Genomic DNA, 24,141 nt, shown 5'->3' with positions numbered 1-24,141 from the left:
GTTTATAAAGTCAGTAAATACGTCCCTGGACACATGAGGAATATGACCAATGAATGATCCTGTAACTACTTGGTATCGGATCCATATCTAAATGTTTGGTATCATCCAAAACTAATGTCAAGTATCGAAGTAGAGAAGAATAAGAGGATTATTACATTTTAACAGAAGTGTAGATAGAACATGTTGAAACAGAAAACAGCATGACACCTACCCTTTACATCAGTATTTTTTAACCATATTATTACTAGTGTATTAGGTTTTATATTTTATTGTATGATCTTGAAACTACTTGGTATCGGATCCATACCTAAATGTGTGGTATCATCCAAAACTAATGTCAAGTATCAAAGAAGAAAAGAATAAGTGATTATTACATTTTAACAGAAGTGTAGATAGAACATGTTAAAACAGAAAACAGCACGACACCTACCCTTTACATCAGTATTTTTGACCATATTATTACTGGTGTATTAGGAATTATATTTTATTGTATGATCTTGAAACTACTTGGTATCAGATCCATGCCTAAATTCATATTATGTTTATAAAGTCAGTAAATACGTCCCTAGACACATGAGGAATATGACCAATGAATGATCCTGTAACTACTTGGTATCGGATCCATATCTAAATGTTTGGTATCATCCAAAACTAATGTCAAGTATCGAAGTAGAGAAGAATAAAAGGATTATTACATTTTAACAGAAGTGTAGATAGAACATGTTGAAACAGAAAACAGCACGACACCTACCCTTTACATCAGTATTTTTGACCATATTATGACTGGTGTATTAGGAATTATATTTTATTGTATGATCTTGAAACTACTTGGTATCGGATCCATACCCAAATGTGTGGTATCATCCAAAACTAATGTCAAGTATCAAAGAAGAAAAGAATAAGTGATTATTACATTTTAACAGAAGTGTCGATAGAACATGTTAAAACAGAAAACAGCATGACACCTACCCTTTACATCAGTATTTTTGACCATATTATTACTGGTGTATTATGTATTATATTTTATTGTGTGATCTTGAAACTACTTGGTATCAGATCCATGCCTAAATGTGTGGTATCATCCAAAACTAATGTCAAGTATCAAAGAAGAAAAGAATAAGTGATTATTACATTTTAACAGAAGTGTCGATAGAACATGTTGAAACAGAAAACAGCACGACACCTACCCTTTACATCAGTATTTTTGACCATATTATTACTGGTGTATTATGTATTATATTTTATTGTGTGATCTTGAAACTACTTGGTATCAGATCCATACCTAAATGTGTGGTATCATCCAAAACTAATGTCAAGTATCAACAAAGAGAAGAATAAGTGATTATTACATTTTAACAGAAGTGTAGAGAGAACATGTTAAAACAGAAAACAGCACGACACCTACCCTTTACATCAGTATTTTTTGACCATATTATTACTGGTGTATTATGTATTATATTTTATTGTGTGATCTTGAAACTACTTGGTATCAGATCCATGCCTAAATGTGTGGTATCATCCAAAACTAATGTCAAGTATCGAAGAACAGAAGAAAAAGTGATTATTACATTTTAACAGAAGTGTAGATAGAACATGTTAAAACAGAAAACAGCACGACACCTACCCTTTACATCAGTATTTTTGACCATATTATGACTGGTGTATTAGGAATTATATTTTATTGTATGATCTTGAAACTACTTGGTATCGGATCCATACCCAAATGTGTGGTATCATCCAAAACTAATGTCAAGTATCAAAGAAGAAAAGAATAAGTGATTATTACATTTTAACAGAAGTGTCGATAGAACATGTTGAAACAGAAAACAGTGTGACACCTACCCTTTACATCAGTATTTTTGACCATATTATTACTGGTGTATTATGTATTATATTTTATTGTGTGATCTTGAAACTACTTTGTATCAGATCCATACCTAAATGTGTGGTATCATCCAAAACTAATGTCAAGTATCAACAAAGAGAAGAATAAGTGATTATTACATTTTAACAGAAGTGTAGACAGAACATGTTAAAACAGAAAACAGCACGACACCTACCCTTTACATCAGTATTTTTGACCATATTATTACTGGTGTATTAGGAACTATATTTTATTGTATGATCTTGAAACTACTTGGTATCAGATCCATGCCTAAATGTGTGGTATCATCCACAACTAACGTCAAGTATCACAGAAGAGAAGAATAAGTGATTATTACATTTTAACAGAAGTGTAGATAGAACATGTTCAAACAGAAAACAGCACGCCACCTACCCTTTACATCAGTATTTTTGACCATATTATGACTGGTGTATTAGGAATTATATTTTATTGTATGATCTTGAAACTACTTGGTATCGGATCCATACCCAAATGTGTGGTATCATCCAAAACCAATGTCAAGTATCAAAGAAGAAAAGAATAAGTGATTATTACATTTTAACAGAAGTGTCGATAGAACATGTTGAAACAGAAAACAGCATGACACCTACCCTTTACATCAGTATTTTTGACCATATTATTACTGGTGTATTATGTATTATATTTTATTGTGTGATCTTGGAACCACTTTGTATCAGATTCATACCTAAATGTGTGGTATCATCCAAAACTAATGTCAAGTATCAACAAAGAGAAGAATAAGTGATTATTACATTTTAACAGAAGTGTAGACAGAACATGTTAAAACAGAAAACAGCACGACACCTACCCTTTACATCAGTATTTTTTGACCATATTATTACTGGTGTATTATGTATTATATTTTATTGTGTGATCTTGAAACTACTTGGTATCAGATCCATACCTAAATGTGTGGTATCATCCAAAACTAATGTCAAGTATCAAAGAAGAGAAGAATAAGTGATGATTACATTTTAACAGAAGTGTAGATAGAACATGTTGAAACAGAAAACAGCATGACACCTACCCTTTACATCAGTATTTTTGACCATATTATTACTGGTGTATTATGTATTATATTTTATTGTGTGATCTTGAAACTACTTTGTATCAGATCCATACCTAAATGTGTGGTATCATCCAAAACTAATGTCAAGTATCAACAAAGAGAAGAATAAGTGATTATTACATTTTAACAGAAGTGTAGACAGAACATGTTAAAACAGAAAACAGCACGACACCTACCCTTTACATCAGTATTTTTTGACCATATTATTACTGGTGTATTATGTATTATATTTTATTGTGTGATCTTGAAACTACTTGGTATCAGATCCATGCCTAAATGTGTGGTATCATCCAAAACTAATGTCAAGTATCGAAGAACAGAAGAAAAAGTGATTATTACATTTTAACAGAAGTGTAGATAGAACATGTTGAAACAGAAAACAGCATGACACCTACCCTTTACATCAGTATTTTTTAACCATATTATTACTAGTGTATTAGGTTTTATATTTTATTGTATGATCTTGAAACTACTTGGTATCGGATCCATACCCAAATGTGTGGTATCATCCAAAACTAATGTCAAGTATCAACAAAGAGAAGAATAAGTGATTATTACATTTTAACAGAAGTGTCGATAGAACATGTTGAAACAGAAAACAGCATGACACCTACCCTTTACATCAGTATTTTTGACCATATTATTACTGGTGTATTAGGAATTATATTTTATTGTATGATCTTGAAACTACTTGGTATCAGATCCATGCCTAAATGTGTGGTATCATCCACAACTAACGTCAAGTATCACAGAAGAGAAGAATAAGTGATTATTACATTTTAACAGAAGTGTAGATAGAACATGTTCAAACAGAAAACAGCACGCCACCTACCCTTTACATCAGTATTTTTGACCATATTATGACTGGTGTATTAGGAATTATATTTTATTGTATGATCTTGAAACTACTTGGTATCGGATCCATACCCAAATGTGTGGTATCATCCAAAACTAATGTCAAGTATCAAAGAAGAAAAGAATAAGTGATTATTACATTTTAACAGAAGTGTCGATAGAACATGTTGAAACAGAAAACAGCATGACACCTACCCTTTACATCAGTATTTTTGACCATATTATTACTGGTGTATTATGTATTATATTTTATTGTGTGATCTTGAAACTACTTTGTATCAGATCCATACCTAAATGTGTGGTATCATCCAAAAATAATGTCAAGTATCAACAAAGAGAAGAATAAGTGATTATTACATTTTAACAGAAGTGTAGACAGAACATGTTAAAACAGAAAACAGCACGACACCTACCCTTTACATCAGTATTTTTTGACCATATTATTACTGGTGTATTATGTATTATATTTTATTGTTGAAACAGAAAATAAGCAGATATTAACAGTAAATGAACAGGTAGATTAATAATCCATTTATACAGTTTGTCCTTTATAAAATAATAGGTTTGTTTACTTACTATTAAAGGACAAGTTGTCTAGTATGTTAACTATTTTATTTAAGGACTAATTTATGTTTCATTTACACATCTTTTGATTTAAAAACAAGTCCGGACTTAAAAGTGTGGACAATGCTGAAGAAACAAGTCCATGTCAGAAAAGCAACACATTTAGCTGAACTGCAGCAATTTATTTTGTGGTGAAAAATGTTAACAGAAGCTTGTGGATGGCTACCAAAAAGCGCCTTATCGCAGGTAAACTTGCCAAGGAACATTGCTGTACGTATACTTTTGCCCCATGTACATCATCAGCAGCTGTCATCAATGCCGTGTGTTGTCACGAAGTGATTGTTCCCTGCAGGGTGTGTGAGCTGCTGCAGAGCGGGGCGGTCCTGAACAAGATCTACCAGCCTCACGAGGGCCACATCCCTTACCTGCTGCAGCTCTTCATGGACTACAACCTGTACGGCATGAACCTGCTCAGCCTGGCGGCCGTCAAGTTCCGCAGGAGCCACAACAAAGGTAAGGGCCGTTTTTTTTTGTGTTTTCCTGTAGCGCTTTCACGTCTTCCTTTGAGCGCGAACAAGGCTGATTACGTTGTTGCTATCCTTCTTTGTGTGGACGTTGTTGATTGTCATGTCAAGTACGGATGTACTTTGTGGACGCTGTAAGTTTTTGCTGTCGTCCAGCATTCTGTTTCTGTTTGTTTGTAGCCAATTCGGCTACAATTCAACTTAAATTTGAGTGTAATCAATTTAAAACCTCTTCTCACTCCGGCGTTTACCAAAGGCATGCGGTAAATTTAGGCCTGCGCTTATAAATTTGAGTGTGATGTAAGGATACCATCATGAAAAGCACATTTAATACAAAAACGTTATTATGGTCTTACCTTTACTTATAAATGAAGTCCATGCGCAGCTCCTTCTGATCAAAAGCATCGATAACTTGTTTATAGAAGTCTTCCTTATCTTTCTTCAGTTTTTAAAGTCTCTCTGTCTGGATGGAGATCTTCCTTTGTTACCTCCTTCTTCGATTGAAAGTCCAGTTTAGAAAATGGTTTTATTTTAGATATGTAATCCTCCATGTTAAAAGTGCAAGCGAGAGGAAATAATAAACGATCGCTGTTGTTGTCACTTCTTCTGCAGCCGAGTAGTCGCAAGAAGGATCACTAGCGCCCTCTACCACCAGGAGGCGGGAGTCATTTAATGACTCATATTTGACACACGCAGCTACGGTATATTAATAAAACATAGCTGCTTACTGTTCTTTTTAGAATATTCAATAGCCTGGACCAGGGGTAGGGAACCCTGGCTCTTTGGATTGATACATCTGGCTCTCAGATTAATTTTAACTGACATTGCTTAACACAATAAATTATTATTTCCACTGGTAATCAGAGTTAAAAAATAACATTCCAAATATAAAACATTCCCCTGCATTTTAATCCATCCATCCGTTTTCGACCGAATCTGTTCAAGAAGTCGCATTAATGGTAAGAAGTATTTTATTTATTATTGGTTAGCTTCAGAATAACAATGTTTTTAAAAAAGAATACAAGACTTATTATACTCCAAAAATGTTGGTGTTACTTAAAAAAAAGCACACTTTTAATTGTTTTCAGTGTTAAAAAATATTAAACGGCTCTCACGGAAATACATTTTGAAATATTTGGCTTTCATGGCTCTCTCAGCCAAAAAGGTTCCCGACCCCTGAGTTGGACCTTAAATCCTACTGAATAGCTCTTAATCTTCTTCCCTTTTATGCGATTTCTAATTATTGAAATCAGCCTCCTCCATTTTGAAAATGATGACAGATGAAGTGTCACTCGTGACGTGACGAGTTTGACCCTGTGGAAATTCTAGGCATATGCTATTTATTTGACGAAACGAGTTTGACCCGGCAGTAATTCTAGGCATGTGCTAATAAAAATTATATTTTGCGTATTGAGTCTGAGCCGGCGTTAATCCTGAGCCGGCGGTAATACTAAGTATGCGCTAATTATTTTACAAACTGAGTTTGACCTTGCAGTAATTCTAGCCAGGCGCGTACTATATACCCGGCGGCAATTCAAGGAAATACGGTAAACAGAATTTTGCGTCAGGGTATGTACGTAGACCCAGAAACTGCAGTGCCAAACTAAGTTTCCTGCAAGTATAAACTAATTAAGTATTAATTAGAATTGAACATAAGTTCCATTGAACATGTCCAGATGATGTTCTCTGTTGAACGATTTCTTTCTATTTTTCAACCTCACAATTCAATGTGACAAATTGATTTATATTAAGTGTGTAACTTGACTCCACAACCTGTGTTGGACACTCAAACACTCAGAGAATAGTTGAACAAGGTCTGATTAAAGATCTGTTTGATGTGATCTTAGTCCTGACTAGTTCCTGCCAAGCGATGGCAGGAAATTTCTCCCTCCACTTTAAAGTCCCATTAAAAAAAGAAAAAAAATCACACTTGACTTTCCACTAACAAAAGCAGGATTTTAATTTCCCCCCAACTCTTTGAAGTCGTCAGTGAAGTGTTCCTAGACTCTTTGAGAAGCAGAATAGTCCGAAAGAAGAATAGACAGGCGGGTTTACATCCTCTGACTCTAACAGCATCCTTTTCTCTCGGGATGACGTGAAAGGACGATAAAAGAGAATGGTTTAGCAACACTTTATGAACGTGGCCATGAGTTAAAAGTTTTAAAAGACCTCTTCACAGCTCAAATGCACTCTCTAAACCCGGGGCGTCAAACCCATTTTAGACGGGGGGCCACATGGAGAAAAATCTACTCCCATGTAGGCCGGTCTGGTAAAATCACGGCACGATAACTCAAAAATAAACTTCCTAGTTTAAAAATTAATGTTGCGTTTTTTGTTTTTTACACTTACCGTACTTCCTTGAATTGCTGCCAGGTATTTATTATGCGCCTGCCTAGAATTTCCACCGGGTCAAACTCGTCACGTCACGAATGACACGTCACCTGTCATCATTTTCAAAATGGAGGAGGCTGATTTCAATAATTTGAAATCGCATAAAGGGAAGAAGATTAAGAGCTATTCAGTAGGATTTAAGGTCCAAGCTATTGAATATGCTAAAAAGAACAGTAAGCGAGCTATGTTTTATTAATATACCGTAGCTGCGTGTGTCAAATATGAGTCATTAAATGACTCCCGCCTCCTGGTGGTAGAGGGCGCTAGTGATCCTTCTTGCGACTACTCTGCTGCAGAAGAAGTGACAACAACAGCGATCGTTTATTTTTTCCTCTCGCTTGCACTTTTAACATGGAGGATTACATATCTAAAATAAAACACTTTTCTAAACTGGACTTTCAATGGAAGCAGGAGGTAATAAAGGAAGATCTCCATCGAGACAGAGACTTAAAACTGAAGAAAGATAAGGAAGACTTCTATAAATAAGTTATCGATGCTTTTGATCAGAAATAGCTGCCAATGGACTTTATTTATAAGTAAAGGTAAGACCATAAAAACGTTTTTTTTTATCAATTGTGCTTTTCATGATGGTATCCTTACATCACACTCAAATTTATAAGCGCAGGCCTAAATTTACCGCATGCCTTTGGTAAGCGCCGGAAATACGGTAAATGTTGTTTATTTGTCGTTATTTATACATTCTGAATAAATGATGTGATAATGTTCATCAATCATCTTATTGGTGTTTCTTTTGTTTTTGTTTTTTCTTTTTTTCAGATTTTTTTTTAATCAAACAAAACAGAACACAACAATACCATAATAATGCAATTCCAAAACCAAAACCGACCCAGTAACATTCAGAATAGCAATCAACGGAGCAATTGAGAGGACACACATTCACATGTTTAAAAACCATCACATGGACAAATATAAGACCTTTTGCAGGAAAGTTATGTGGTCAGATGACAACAAAAATGGAGCTGTTTGGCCACAATTCCCAGCAATATGGTGAGGCCTTTAATCCCAGGAACACCATGCCTATCGTCGAGCATGGTGGTGGTAGTATTATGCTCTGGGCCTCTTTTGCTGCCAATGGAACTGCTGCATTAAATGGGACAATGAAAAAGGAGGATTATCTCCAAATTCTTCAGGACAACCTACCTAAATCATCAGCCCGGAGGTTGGGTCTTGGGCGCAGTTGGGTCTTCCAACAGGACAATGACCCCAAACACACCTCAAAAGTGGTAAAGTGAAGTATATTTATATAGCGCTTTTTCTCTAGTGACTCAAGGTGCTTTTACATACTGAAAGCCAATATTTAAGTTACATTTAAACCAGTGTGGGTGGCACTGAGAGCAGGTGGGTAAAGTGTCTTGCCCAAGGACACAACGGCAGTGACTAGGATGGCGGAAGCGGGAATCGAACCTGCAACCCTCAAGTTGCTGGCACGGCCGCTCTACCAACCGAGCTATAGGAATGGCTAAATCAGGCTAGAATGAAGGTTTTTAGAACCTCCTTCCCAAAGTCCTGACTTAAAGGTGTGGACAATGCTGAAGAAACAAGTCCATGTCACACGTTTATCCGAACTGCAGCAATTTTGCGGTGAAAAATGTAAGCAGAAGCTTGTGGATGGCTACCAAAAGCGCCTTATTGCGGGTAAACTTGCCAAGGGACATGTAACTTTGCTGTACGTATACTTTTGATTGCTCGCGTTTTCAGTAATAGATTCATAAAAGAAGAAAACTGCATGAATGTTTTTTGTGAGCAACAAGTATGTCACTACATCAAAACAAAAATAAGAAATGATTGCAAAGTCAAGACAGCCATGACGTCATGTTCTTTACACGCGTACGTACACTTTTGATTACAAGCGTACAGATGAAGAATAGTTCCTAGGTTTTTGTCGGGAAAAAGTGCCGACAAGCTCTTTTGAGACGACTATCAGACGTCCGTGCAATGTGTGTTTTAGATGAGGTGTCAGCAGCCCCAGACAGGCAGACTCCCAGCAGTCCTTTCACGGCCAACAGTCCCTCCACGTCCAAACTCAACCACAGCGCCCTGGGGAGTACCTTTGTACGCTGGGAGGAGGACGCCATCCCTTGGTGAGTCATCTCCATCACTCTGCTGGAACTATAACCCATCTGCGGGACATTTCAATCATCTACTTGCAGGGGTTTTTTCCTATCTTTTTACACCTTTGAGAAGATGCAAGACCAGTTGAAAAATAGCAATCACTTGCATTTAGCACTGTTTGAGCTTAAAACGGTTGTAAGCAAAAAGACGAAGCACAATTATGTTGAGGGTCAATTTGACCCATTTCAGTTTTTGTGTTGATCAAAGTACTGGTTATCCTTTTTTTTTTCTTGCTGAAATTTGGTGACTTTTCCTCATCTAGGGCCGTGAACTGGTGTGTAAAATCTGGACACGTTGTTGTGTCGTGGAATGTCTTGCAGAGTTTGTATACAAAGATGATGTTGCGGGTCATTTTGACCCAGACGCTTTAATGTGGGTAAATAGCCAAATTAAACAAGTCTCTTTGATGCACTTTTTACTTTGATGTACAATTGTTTGTATTTTGATGCTCAAAAGCCAGCATGTGTGATGGTATGGGGGTGTATTAGTGGCCAAGGCGTGGGTAACTTACACATCTGTGAAGGCACCATTAATGCTGAAAGGTACATACAGCTTTTGGAGCAACATATGTTGTTATCATGGACGCCCCTGCTTATTTCAAGGGGTCACCACTTTGTCAACAAATGCCTGAGCAAATTGGTTACGAAGAACATTTCTCAAGCAGCTATTGCAAGGAATTTAGGGATTTCACCATCTACGCTCCGTAATATCATCAAAATGTTCAGAGAATGTAGAGAAATCACTGCACGTAAGCCATGATATTACACACCTTGGATCCCTCAGGCGCTACTGCATCAAAAAGCCACGTCAGTGTGTAAAGGATACCACCACATGGGCTCAGGAACACTTCAGAAAACCACTGTCAGTAACTACAGTTGGTCGCTACATCTGTAAGTGCAAGTTAAAACTCTACTATGCAAAGCCAAAGCTATTTATCAACAACACCCAGAATCGCCGCTGGGCCGGAGCTCATCCAAGATGGACTGATGCGAAGTGGGAAAATGTTCTGTGGTCTAACGAGTCCACATTTCACATTGTTTTTGGAAACCGTGGACCAAAGAGGAAAAGAACCATGGGGACTGTTTTAGGATGAAAGTGTAAAAGTCGGCATGTGTGATGGTATGGGGGTGTATTAGTGGCCAAGGCATGGGTAACTTACACATCTGTGAAGGCACCATTAATGCTGAAAGGTACATACAGCTTTTGGAGCAACATATGTTGTTATCATGGACGCCCCTGCTTATTTCAAGGGGTCACCACTTTGTCAACAAATGCCTGAGCAAATTGGTTACGAACAACATTTCTCAAGCAGCTATTGCAAGGAATTTAGGGATTTCACCATCTACGCTCCGTAATATCATCAAAATGTTCAGAGAATGTGGAGAAATCACTGCACGTAAGCCATGATATTACACACCTTGGATCCCTCAGGCGCTACTGCATCAAAAAGCCACGTCAGTGTGTAAAGGATACCACCACATGGGCTCAGGAACACTTCAGAAAACCACTGTCAGTAACTACAGTTGGTCGCTACATCTGTAAGTGCAAGTTAAAACTCTACTATGCAAAGCCAAAGCTATTTATCAACAACACCCAGAATCGCCGTCGGCTTCGCTGGGCCGGAGCTCATCCAAGATGGACTGATGCGAAGTGGGAAAATGTTCTGTGGAATAACGAGTCCACATTTCACATTGTTTTTGGAAACCGTGGACCAAAGAGGAAAAGAACCATGGGGACTGTTTTAGGGTGAAAGTGTAAAAGTCAGTATGTGTGATGGTATGGGGGTGTATTAGTGGCCAAGGCATGGGTAACTTACACATCTCTGAAGGCACCATTAATGCTGAAAGGTACATACAGCTTTTGGAGCAACATATGTTGTTATCATGGACGCCCCTGCTTATTTCAAAGGGTCACCACTTTGTCAACAAATGCCTGAGCAAATTGGTTAAGAACAACATTTCTCAAGCAGCCATTGCAAGGAATTTAGGGATTTCACCATCTACCCTCAGTGATATCATCAAAATGTTCAGAGAATGTGGAGAAATCACTGCACGTAAGCCATGATATTACGCACCTTGGATCCCTCAGGAGCTACTGCATCAAAAAGCCACGTCAGTGTGTAAAGGATACCACCACATGGGCTCAGGAACACTTCAGAAAACCACTGTCAGTAACTACAGTTGGGTGCTACATCTCTAAGTGCAAGTTAAAACTCTACTATGCAAAGCCAAAGCTATTTATCAACAACACCCAGAAGCGCCGTCGGCTTCGCTGGGCCGGAGCTCATCCAAGATGGACTGATGCGAAGTGGGAAAATATTCTGTGGTCTAACGAGTCCACATTTCACATTGTTTTTGGTAACTATGGACCAAAGTGGAAAAGAACCATGCGTACTGTTCTAGGGTGAAAGTGTAAAAGTCAGCATGTGTGATGGTATGGGGGTGTATTAGTGGCCAAGGCATGGGTAACTTACACATCTGTGAAGGCACCATTCATTCTGAAAGGTACATACAGATTTTGGAGCAACATATGTTGTTCTCATGGACGCCCCTGCTTATTTCAAAGGGTCACCACTTTGTCAACAAATGCCTGAGCAAATTGGTTAAGAACAACATTTCTCAAGCAGCTATTGCAAGGAATTTAGGGATTTCACCATCCACCCTCCGTAATATCATCAAAATGTTCAGAGAATGTGGAGAAATCACTGCACGTAAGCCATGATATTACACACCTTGGATCCCTCAGGTGCTACTGCATCATAAAGCCACGTCAGTTTGTAAAGGATACCACCACATGGGCTGAGGAACACTTCAGAAAACCACTGTCAGTAACAACAGTTGGGTGCTACATCTCTAAGTGCAAGTTAAAACTCTACTATGCAAAGCCAAAGCTATTTATCAACAACACCCAGAAGCGCCGTCGGCTTCGCTGGGCCGGAGCTCATCCAAGATGGACTGTTGGGAAGTGGGAAAATGTTCTGTGGTCTAACGAGTCCACATTTCACATTGTTTTTGGTAACTGGACCAAAGAGGAAAATAACCATGGGTACTGTTCTAGGGTGAACATTTAAAAAGTCAGCATGTGTGATGGTATGGGGGTGTATTAGTGGCCAAGGCATGGGTAACTTACACATCTGTGAAGGCACCATTAATGCTGAAAGGTACATACAGATTTTGGAGCAACATATGTTCCTATCATGGACGCCCCTGCTTATTTCAGCAAGACGATGCCAAAAGAGTGCGGGTACTAGACTGGCCTGCCTGTAGTCCAGACATTGAAAATGTCTGAAGGCTAAAATATGAGGCGGGGAAAACTGTTGAACAACTTAAGCTGTACATCAAGCAAGAATGAAAAATGTGTCTCCTCAGTTCCCAAACCTTTACTGAGTCTTGTTAAAAGGAAAGGCCATGTAACACACTGGCAAAAAAAAATGCCTTTTTTGACTTGTGTTGCTGCCATTACATTCAAATTAAGACGTTTTTCAGTGTGAACATGAAATATCTTATCTTTGCAGTCTATTCAATTGAATATAAGTTGAAAAGGATTTGTTGTATTCTATTTTTATTCACCTTTTGCACAAGATGACAACTTCACTGCTTTTGGCGTTTGTAAATAAAATGTTCAGTTTGTCTAATCAAAGAAGAAGGTATCGATCTGTACAATATGAAATGTGTCCTTATAAATACTTGATGATCTTATGAAATGTTACATAAGATCATTTTTCTCATACTTTAAAAAACTTCTAATTGTCTTCAAGTCGAGAACACTTGCTCTCTTTTCTCCGTTGTTTTTGAGAGTTCTACCCAAGTTTTTGCTAATCATATCTGGTGTGTTTGCCCACAGCTCCCTGGTGCTGGAGGAGGTGCAGAGGCAGAGCACCTGTGAGCTAGAGGTGGATGCGGTCGCCGTGGACGTCCTCAACCGTCTGGAGATTGAGAGTAAGAATGTTTTATCACTGGAAAGTCCATCTTTCCTAAAATGCGAGCATCGCACATACTTTCCAGGAATATTTTTTTTCAATTTAGGAGCAGAAACATTGCCAGGGTGAAGGATGGGAATTGTCCACTTTGGACTCTTTCCTAATGATTCGGTTCTCTTATCCGTTGTGATTTGTAAAAACAAAACATTTTGATTAGTTTTGTGTAGGCTTGTACAATCTACCACTATTTGTATACAGTGGGGCAAGAAAGTATTTAGTCAGCCAGCGATTGTGCAAGTTCTCCCACTTCAAAGGATGAAAGAGATCTGTAATTTTCATCATAGGTACACTTCAACTGTGAGAGACAAAATGTGAAAAAGAAATCCAGGAATTCACATTGTTGGAATTTAAAATAATTTATTTGTAAATTACGGTGGAAAATAAGTATTTGTTGGCAATAACAGAGGTCAAAGGACTACTATAGGTCTTTACCAGGTTTGCACACACAGTAGCTGGTATTTTGGCCCATTCCTCTATGCAGATCTTCTCGAGAGCAGTAATGTTTTGGGGCTGTCGCCGAGCAACACGGACTTTCAACTCCCTCCACAGATTTTCTACGGGGTTGAAGTCTGGAGACTGGCTAGGCCACTCCAGGACTTTCAAATGCTTCTTACGGAGCCACTCCTTCGTTGCCCGGGCGGTGTGTTTGGGATCATTGTCATGCTGGAAGACCTAGCCACGTTTCATCTTCAAAGCTCTCACTGATGGAAGGAGGTTTTGGCTCAAAATCTCACGATACATGGCCCCATTCATTCTTTCCTTAACACGGATCAGTCGTCCTGTCCCCTTAGCAGAAAAACAGCCCCAAAGCATGATGTTTCAACCCCCATGCTTCACAGTAGGTATGGTGTTCTTGGGATGCAACTCAGTATTCTTCTTCCTCCAAACACGACGAGTTGAGTTTATACCAACAAGTTGTATTTTGGTTTCATCTGACCACATGACATTCTCCCAATCCTCTGCTGTATCATCCAGCAAACTTCAGATGGGCCTGGACATGCACTGGCTTTAGCAGGGGGACACGAAAGATGTAGGTGGGAAGCTTTTAGCCTTTAGCCACACAAACAGCCGGTGTTCCCTTGTTTAAAATTCCCGAAGATGAAGCTTTAGTATGGATCAGAGCGGTCAAGCGAATATGGATCCCGGCTACATGTCAACCGGCAGTTTTCGGTGAGAAAATCATGGTAATAAGTCGCCTCTTACCGGAGACATCAGCGGAGCTTCCGTCCTGCTGCAGCTTCGTGACTTCCCTCAGAGAACACAACCGTGGCCACACCCCTCCGACTTTCAGGTACTATTTAATCTCACTAAAACACTAGCAACACAATAGGCAGATTAGGGATTTTCGAGAATTATCCTAGTAAATGTGTCTAATAACATCTGAATCGCTCCCACTGCACTCGTTTTTTTTTCTCCCTAGTCCTTCACTCTAAATTTCCTCATCCACAAATCTTTCATCCTCGCTTAAATTAATGGGGAAATCGTCGCTTTCTGGGTCCGAATCGCTCTCCGTCCTGCCGCAGCTTCGTGACTTCCCTCAGAGAACACAACCGTGGCCACACCCCTCCCGACTTTCAGGTACTATTTAATCTCACTAAAACACTAGCAACACAATAGGCAGATTAGGGATTTTCGAGAATTATCCTAGTAAATGTGTCTAATAACATCTGAATCGCTCCCACTGCACTCGTTTTTTTTTCTCCCTAGTCCTTCACTCTAACTTTCCTCATCCACAAATCTTTCATTCTTGCTCAAATTAATGGGGAAATCATCGCTTTCTCGGTCTGAATCGCTCGTCCTGCTGCAGCTTCGTGACTTCCCTCAGAGAACACAACCGTGGCCACACCCCTCCCAACTTTCAGGTACTATTTAATCTCACTAAAACACTAGCAACACAATAGGCAGATAAGGGATTTTCTAGAATTATCCTAGTAAATGTGAATTTATGTGAATCGCTCCCACTGCACTCGTTTATTATTTTTTTTCCCTAGTCCTTCACTCAAAATTTCCTCATCCACGAATCTTTCATCCTCGCTCAAATTAATGGGGAAATCGTCGCTTTCTCGGTCCAAATCGCTCTCCGTCCTGCTGCAGCTTCGTGACTTCCCTCAGAGAACACAACCGTGGCCACACCCCTCCCGACTTTCAGGTACTATTTAATCTCACTAAAACACTAGCAACACAATAGGCAGATAAGGGATTTTCTAGAAATATCCTAGTAAATGTGTCTAATAACATCTGAATCGCTCCCACTGCACTCGTTTTTTTTTTTTTTCCCTAGTCCTTCACTCTAAATTTCCTCATCCACGAATCTTTCATCCTCGCTCAAATTAATGGGGAAATCGTCGCTTTCTCGGTCCGAATCGCTCTCCGCCCTGCTGCAGCTTCGTGACTTCCCTCAGAGAACACAACCGTGGCCACACCCCTCCCGACTTTCAGGTACTATTTAACCTCACTAAAACACTAGCAACACAATAGGCAGATAAGGGATTTTCTAGAATTATCCTAGTAAATGTGTCTAATAACATCTGAATCGCTCCCACTGCACTCGTTTTTTTTATTTTCCCTAGTCCTTCACTCTAAATTTCCTCATCCACGAATCTTTCATCCTTGCTCAAATTAATGGGGAAATCGTCGCTTTTTCCGTCCGAATCGCTCTCCGTCCTGCTGCAGCTTCGTGACTTCCCTCAGAGAACACAACCGTGGCCACACCCCTCCGACTTTCAGGTACTATTTAATCTCACTAAAACACTAGCAACACAATAGGCAGATTAGGGATTTTCTAGAATTATCCTAGTAAATGTGTCTAATAACATCTGAATCGCTCCCACTGCACTCGTTTTTTTTTTTCCTAGTCCTTCACTCTAAATTTCCTCATCCACGAATCTTTCATCCTCGCTCAAATTAATGGGGAAATTGTCGCTTTCTCTGTCCGAATCGCTCTCCGTCCTGCCGCAGCTTCGTGACTTCCCTCAGAGAACACAACCGTGGCCACACCCCTCCCGACTTTCAGGTACTATTTAATCTCACTAAAACACTAGCAACACAATAGGCAGATTAGGGATTTTCCAGAATTATCCTAATAAATGTGTCTAATAACATCTGAATCGCTCCCACTGCACTCGTTTTTTTTTCCCCTTGTCCTTCACTCTAAATTTCCTCATCCACAAATCTTTCATCCTCGCTCAAATTAATGGGGAAATCGTTGCTTTCTCGGTCCGAATCGCTCTCCGTCCTGCCGCAGCTTCGTGACTTCCCTCAGAGAACACAACCGTGGCCACACCCCTCCCGACTTTCAGGTACTATTTAATCTCACTAAAACACTAGCAACACAATAGGCAGATTAGGGATTTTCGAGAATTATCTTAGTAAATGTGTCTAATAACATCTGAATCGCTCCCACTGCACTCGCTTTTTTTTTTCCCTAGTCCTTCACTCTCACTTTCCTCATCCACAAATCTTTCATTCTCGCTCAAATTAATGGGGAAATCGTTGCTTTCTCGGTCCGAATCGCTCTCCGTCCTGCTGCAGCTTCGTGACTTCCCTCAGAGAACACAACCGTGGCCACACCCCTCCGACTTTCAGGTACTATTTAATCTCACTAAAACACTAGCAACACAATAGGCAGAAAAGGGATTTTCTAGAAATATCCTAGTAAATGTGTCTAATAACATCTGAATCGCTCCCACTGCACTCTTTTTTTTTTTTCCTAGTCCTTCACTCCCACTTTCCTCATCCACAAATCTTTCATTCCTGCTCAAATTAATGGGGAAATCGTCGCTTTCTGGGTCCGAATCGCTCTCCGTCCTGCCGCAGCTTCGTGACTTCCCTCAGAGAACACAACCGTGGCCACACCCCTCCCGACTTTCAGGTACTATTTAATCTCACTAAAACACTAGCAACACAATAGGCAGATAAGGGATTTTCTAGAATTATCCTAGTAAATGTGTCTAATAACATCTGAATCGCTCCCACTGCACTCGCTTTTTTTTTCCCCTAGTCCTTCACTCTCACTTTCCTCATCCACAAATCTTTCATTCTCGCTCAAATTAATGGGGAAATCGTCGCTTTCTCGGTCCGAATCGCTCTCCGTCCTGGCGCAGCTTCGTGACTTCCCTCAGAGAACACAACCGTGGCCACACCCCTCCGACTTTCAGGTACTATTTAATCTCACTAAAACACTAGCAACACAATAGGCAGATAAGGGATTTTCTAGAAATATCCTAGTAAATGTGTCTAATAACATCTGAATCGCTCCCACTGCACTCGTTTTTTTTTCTCCCTAGTCCTTCACTCTAAATTTCCTCATCCACAAATCTTTCATCCTCGCATAAATTAATGGGGAAATCGTCGCTTTCTGGGTCCGAATCGCTCTCCGCCCTGCTGCAGCTTCGTGACTTCCCTCAGAGAACACAACCGTGGCCACACCCCTCCCGACTTTCAGGTACTATTTAATCTCACTAAAACACTAGCAACACAATAGGCAGATAAGGGATTTTCTAGAATTATCCTAGTAAATGTGTCTAATAACATCTGAATCGCTCCCACTGCACTCGTTTTTCTTTTTCCTAGTCCTTCACTCTAAATTTCCTCATCCACGAATCTTTCATCCTCGCTCAAATTAATGGGGAAATCATCGCTTTCTCGGTCCGAATCGCTCTCCGTCCTGCCGCAGCTTCGTGACTTCCCTCAGAGAACACAACCGTGGCCACACCCCTCCGACTTTCAGGTACTATTTAATCTCACTAAAACACTAGCAACACAATAGGCAGATAAGGGATTTTCTAGAAATATCCTAGTAAATGTGTCTAATAACATCTGAATCGCTCCCACTGCACTCGTTTTTTTTTCTCCCTAGTCCTTCACTCTAAATTTCCTCATCCACAAATCTTTCATCCTCGCTTAAATTAATGGGGAAATTGTCGCTTTCTCGGTCCGAATCGCTCTCCGCCCTGCTGCAGCTTCGTGACTTCCCTCAGAGAACACAACCGTGGCCACACCCCTCCGACTTTCAGGTACTATTTAATCTCACTAAAACACTAGCAACACAATAGGCAGATAAGGGATTTTCTAGAAATATCCTGGTAAATGTGTCTAATAACATCTGAATCGCTCCCACTGCACTCGTTTTTTTTCTTTTCCCTAGTCCTTCACTCTAAATTTCCTCATCCACGAATCTTTCATCCTTGCTCAAATTAATGGGGAAATCGTCGCTTTTTCCGTCCGAATCGCTCTCCGTCCTGCTGCAGCTTCGTGACTTCCCTCAGAGAACACAACCGTGGCCACACCCCTCCGACTTTCAGGTACTATTTAATCTCACTAAAACACTAGCAACACAATAGGCAGATTAGGGATTTTCTAGAATTATCCTAGTACATGTGTCTAACAACATCTGAATCGCTCCCACTGCACTCGTTTTTTTTTTCCTAGTCCTTCACTCTAAATTTCCTCATCCACGAATCTTTCATCCTCGCTCAAATTAATGGGGAAATCGTCGCTTTTTCCGTCCGAATCGCTCTCCGTCCTGCTGCAGCTTCGTGACTTCCCTCAGAGAACACAACCGTGGCCACACCCCTCCCGACTTTCAGGTACTATTTAATCTCACTAAAACACTAGCAACACAATAGGCAGATAAGGGATTTTCTAGAAATATCCTAGTAAATGTGTCTGATAACATCTGAATCGCTCCCACTGCACTCTTTTTTTTTTTTTCCTAGTCCTTCACTCCCACTTTCCTCATCCACAAATCTTTCATTCCTGCTCAAATTAATGGGGAAATCATCGCTTTCTCTGTCCGAATCGCTCTCCGCCCTGCTGCAGCTTCGTGACTTCCCTCAGAGAACACAACCGTGGCCACACCCCTCCGACTTTCGGGTACTATTTAATCTCACTAAAACACTAGCGACACAATAGGCAGACAAGGGATTTTCTAGAATTATCCTAGTAAATGTGTCTAATAACATCTGAATCGCTCCCACTGCACTCGTTTTTTTTTCTTTTTCCTAGTCCTTCACTCTAAATTTCCTCATCCACAAATCTTTCATCCTCGCTCAAATTAATGGGGAAATCGTCGCTTTCTCAGTCCGAATCGCTCTCGCTGCTGGTGGCCATGATTGTAAACAACGTTCAGATGTGAGGAGCTCCACAACCCGTGACGTCACGCGCACATCGTCTGCTACTTCCGGTACAGGCAAGGCTTTTTTATTAGCGACCGAAAGTTGCAAACTTTATCGTTGATGTTCTCTACTAAATCCTTTCAGCAAAAATATGGCGAAATGATCAAGTATGACACATAGAATGGACCTGCTATCCCCGTTTAAATAAGAAAATCTCATTTCAGTAGGCCTTTAACCTAAATATTGACACAAAGAGACAGACAACCCTTTGCATTTACTAGTAATTAAGAGTCTTTTAATACAAATATTTTTTTTGTGGGAGGAAGCCAGATATGTCAACTCGGCGTGAGGCAGCAAAATGTTATTTTTCTGCCCGCTGACATTCCCTCATGCATGCCGGTGCGGTGCTGGTGACACGCTCTTCTGTCATCTGTCCAGATCAGATTGGACGGAACCCCGGTCTACAAGCCATTTGGGAGGATGAGAAGCAGCGGAGGAGAGAAAAGAACAAGGACTCACAGCTAGAAACCCCAGAGTCACAAGGTCAGCGATCACATCTCCTTATTTACCTTTTGTGTTTTTGCTTCTTGTATCCAAGCCGGGAGAAACCCTACATAGGTCACAATGTACAAAAGCATTGAAGTTGTCACCTTGTGTAAATGGTAAATAAAAAGAGAATACAACAAATATTTTTCAACTTATATTCAATTGAATAGACTGCAAAGACAAGATATTTCATGTTCACACACACACACAAATATTAGCTCATTTGGAATTTGCAGCCTGCAACGTGTTTCAAAGAAGCTGGCACAAGTGGCAAAAAAGAGTGAGGAAAGTTGAGGCATGCTCATCAAGAGCTTATTTGGAACAGGCTAATTGGGAACAGGTGGGTGCCACGATTGGCTATAAAAAGCAGCTTCCATGAAATGCTCACTCATTCACAAACAAGGACGGGGGCGAGGGTCACCACTTTGTCGACAAATGCCTGAGCACATTTTCTCAAGCAGCTATTGCAAGGAATTTAGGGATTTCCTCCATCTACTATCTGTAATATCATCAAAAGGTTCAGAGAATGTGGAGAAATCACTGCACGTAAGCCATGATATTACGCACCCCTGGATCACTCAAGCCAAAAAAAAAAGCCACACGAGTGTGTAAAGGATATCACCACCTGGGCTGAGGAACACTTCAGAAAGCCGCTGTCAGTAACTACGGTCGGTCGCTACATCTGTAAGTGCAAGTTAAAACTCCATCCATTTTTCTACCGCTTATTCTCTTTTGGGGTGGCGGGGGGGCGCTACAATCGGGGGGAAGGCGGGGTACACCCTGGACAAGTCGCCACCTCATCGCAGGGCCAACACAGACAGACAACATTCACACTCACATTCACACACTAGGGCCAATCTAGTGTTGCCAATCAACCTAACCCCCAGGTGCATGTCTTTGGAGGTGGGAGGAAGCCGGAGTACCCGGAGGGAACCCACGCATTCACGGGGAGAACATGCAAACTCCACACAGAAAGATCCTCAGCCTGGAATTGAACCCAGGACTGCAGGACCTTCGTATTGTGAGGCAGACGCACTAACCCCTCTGCCACCGTGAAGTTAAAACTCTACTATGCAAAATCAAAGCCATTTATCAACAACACCCAGAAACACAGCCGGGTTTGCTGGGCCCGAGCTCATCTAAGATGGACTGATGCAAAGTGGAAAAGTGTTCTGTGGTCCACATTTCAGGAGTGTGAACATGAAATATCTGGTCTTTGCAGTCTATTCAATCGGATATAAGTTGAAAAGGATTTGTTGTATTCTCTTTTTATTTGATGACAACTTCACTGCTTTTGGGGTTTGCACATGTTTTATTCATGGGTGGTTATCTCCAACCTTGCATTTCTGTTGTATTTTTGTATGAGCTGCGTTGAAACCGTCAAAATAAATGAGATTTTCTTGTGTTTTGCAGATCGAGAGTTCGTCTCTCCCACTGAGAGTGAGCAGCTCTTCATGAACAAACTGAGGGAGATTCTGAGGGAGAATGACTTTGATGTGTAAGTGACATTTTATGTCTCTTGTTTTGTCCTCCTTTCTGTCCAATACCACATGAAAGCGATGGGTTGGACTTTTATTTTGTTAGCGCAGGCAGGATGGAGAAGTATGTTTTATTGTGAAGGCAGCAAACGTGCAGTCGGTCTTTGGAGTTTTGACGGCAGGTACGGCGCGAGAGTGTTGAAATAAAAAGTGGTTTTGGCCGTCCTTTTTCAAGGTTATAGTTGATTTTCAACATTAAAGCTGATTTTCAAGGTAAAAGCTGATTTTGGAGGCAAAACCTGATTTTCAATACAAAAACTGTTTTTCAAGGTAAAAGCTCATTTTCAATGTTTAAGCTGATTTTCAAGGCAAAAGCTGATTTAAGGTAAAAGCTGATTATCAAGGCAAAAGCTTATTTTCTAGGTGAAAGCTAATTTTCAATGTAAAAGCTGATTTTTTAAGCAAAAGCTGATTTTCAATGCAAAAACTGATTTCCAAGGCGAAAGCTGATTTTCAAGGTAAAAACTCATTTTCAAGGTAAAAACTGATTTTCAAAGTAAAAGCTGGATTTCAAAGTAAAAGCTAATTTTCAATGCAAAAACAGATTTTCAATGTTAAAGCTGATTTTCAAAGTAAAAGCTGGATTTCAAAGTAAAAGCTAATTTTCAATGCAAAAACTGATTTTCAATGTTAAAGCTGATTTTCAAGGTAAAAGCTAAGCTAACTTTCAAGGTAAAAAAGCTCAATTTTGATGTTTAAGCTGATTTTCAAGTTAAAAGCTAACTTTCAAGGTAAAAGCTAATTTTCAAGGTAAAAGCTCATTTTCCATGTTAAAGCTAATTTTCAATGTAAAAGCTGATTTTCAAGGTAAAAGATAAACTTACAAGGTAAAAGTTCATTTTCAATGTTAAAGCTGATTTTCAATGTAAAAGCTGATTTTCAAGGTAAAAGATAAACTTACAAGGTAAAAGTTCATTTTCAATGTTAAAGCTGATTTTCAATGCAAAAACTGATTTTCAAGGTTAAAGGTCATTTCCAAGGCAAAAACTGATTTTCAAAGTAAAAGGTCATTTCCGAGGCAAAAGCTGATTTTCAAGGCAAAAACTGATTTTCAAGGCAAAAGCTGATTTTCAAGGTAAAAACTCATTTTCAAAGTAAAAACAGATTTTCAAAGTAAAAGCTGGATTTCAAAGTAAAAGCTAATTTTCAATGCAAAAACAGATTTTCAATGTTAAAGCTGATTTTCAAGGTAAAAGCTGGATTTCAAAGTAAAAGCTAATTTTCAATGCAAAAACTGATTTTCATTGTTAAAGCTGATTTTCAAGGTAAAAGCTAAGCTAACTTTCAAGGTAAAAGCTCAATTTTGATGTTTAAGCTGATTTTCAAGTTAAAAGCTAACTTTCAAGGTAAAAGCTAATTTTCAAGGTAAAAGCTAATTTTCCATGTTAAAGCTGATTTTCAATGTAAAAGCTGATTTTCAAGGTAAAAGATAAACTTACAAGGTAAAAGTTCACTTTCAATGTTAAAGCTGATTTTCAATGTAAAAGCTGTTTTTTGAGGCAAAAGCTGATTTTCAATGCAAAAACTGATTTTCAAGGTTAAAGGTCATTTCCAAGGCAAAAACTGATTTTCAAAGTAAAAGGTCATTTCCAAGGCAAAAACTGATTTTCAAGGCAAAAGCTGATTTTCAAGGTAAAAACTAATTTTCAAGGTAAAAGCTGATTTTCAATACAAAAACTGATTTTCAATGTTGAAGCTGATGTTCAAGGTAAAAGCTGATTTTCAAAGTAAAAGCTGATTTTCAAGGCAAAAGCTGATTTTCAAGTTAAAAGACAACTTACAAGGTAAAAGTTCATTTTAAATGTTAAAGCTGATTTTCAAGGCAAAAACTGATATTCAAGGTAAAAGGTGATTTTCAAGGTAAAAACTAATTTCCAAGGCAAAAACTGATTTTCAAAGTAAAAGGTAATTTCCAAGGCAAAAGCTGATTTTCAAGGTAAAAACTAATTTCCAAGGCAAAAACTGATTTTCAAAGTAAAAGGTGATTTCCAAGGCAAAAGCTGATTTTCAAGGTAAAAACTAATTTTCAAGGTAAAAGCTCATTTTCAAAGTAAAAACTGATTTTCAAAGTAAAAGCTGGATTTCAAGGTAAAAGCTCATTTTCAAGGCAAAAGCTGATTTTCAAGGTAAAAGATAAACTTACAAGGTAAAAGTTCACTTTCAATGTTAAAGCTGATTTTCAATGTAAAAGCTGTTTTTTGAGGCAAAAGCTGATTTTCAATGCAAAAACTGATTTTCAAGGTTAAAGGTCATTTCCAAGGCAAAAACTGATTTTCAAAGTAAAAGGTCATTTCCAAGGCAAAAACTGATTTTCAAGGCAAAAGCTGATTTTCAAGGTAAAAGCTAATTTTCAAGGTAAAAGCTGATTTTCAATACAAAAACTGATTTTCAATGTTGAAGCTGATGTTCAAGGTAAAAGCTGATTTTCAAAGTAAAAGCTGATTTTCAAGGCAAAAGCTGATTTTCAAGTTAAAAGACAACTTACAAGGTAAAAGTTCATTTTAAATGTTAAAGCTGATT

General features: G+C 39.2%; 1 protein-coding gene across 1 annotated transcript in view; it reads left to right on the top strand.

Annotated features, from left to right (window-relative positions):
- LOC133549037 (DNA polymerase zeta catalytic subunit-like) overlaps window positions 1-21,846 on the top strand; it is an 81,574-nt gene extending 59,728 nt beyond the window's left edge. The window contains exons 4-8 of the mRNA XM_061894109.1: window positions 4,747-4,907; window positions 9,279-9,411; window positions 13,286-13,380; window positions 19,976-20,080; window positions 21,497-21,846. Of these exons, the coding sequence (XP_061750093.1) occupies window positions 4,747-4,907; window positions 9,279-9,411; window positions 13,286-13,380; window positions 19,976-20,080; window positions 21,497-21,585 (583 nt within the window). The 3' untranslated portion in view covers window positions 21,586-21,846. The remainder of the gene's footprint in view (window positions 1-4,746; window positions 4,908-9,278; window positions 9,412-13,285; window positions 13,381-19,975; window positions 20,081-21,496) is intronic.
- Window positions 21,847-24,141: the final 2,295 nt, after the last annotated feature.

The sequence above is a fragment of the Nerophis ophidion genome, linkage group LG03 (genome assembly GCF_033978795.1).
Source record: "Nerophis ophidion isolate RoL-2023_Sa linkage group LG03, RoL_Noph_v1.0, whole genome shotgun sequence".
NCBI lineage: Eukaryota > Metazoa > Chordata > Actinopteri > Syngnathiformes > Syngnathidae > Nerophis > Nerophis ophidion.
The sequence above is the reverse complement of the archived record's forward strand: the minus strand, read 5'-3'. Positions and strand labels throughout refer to the sequence as shown.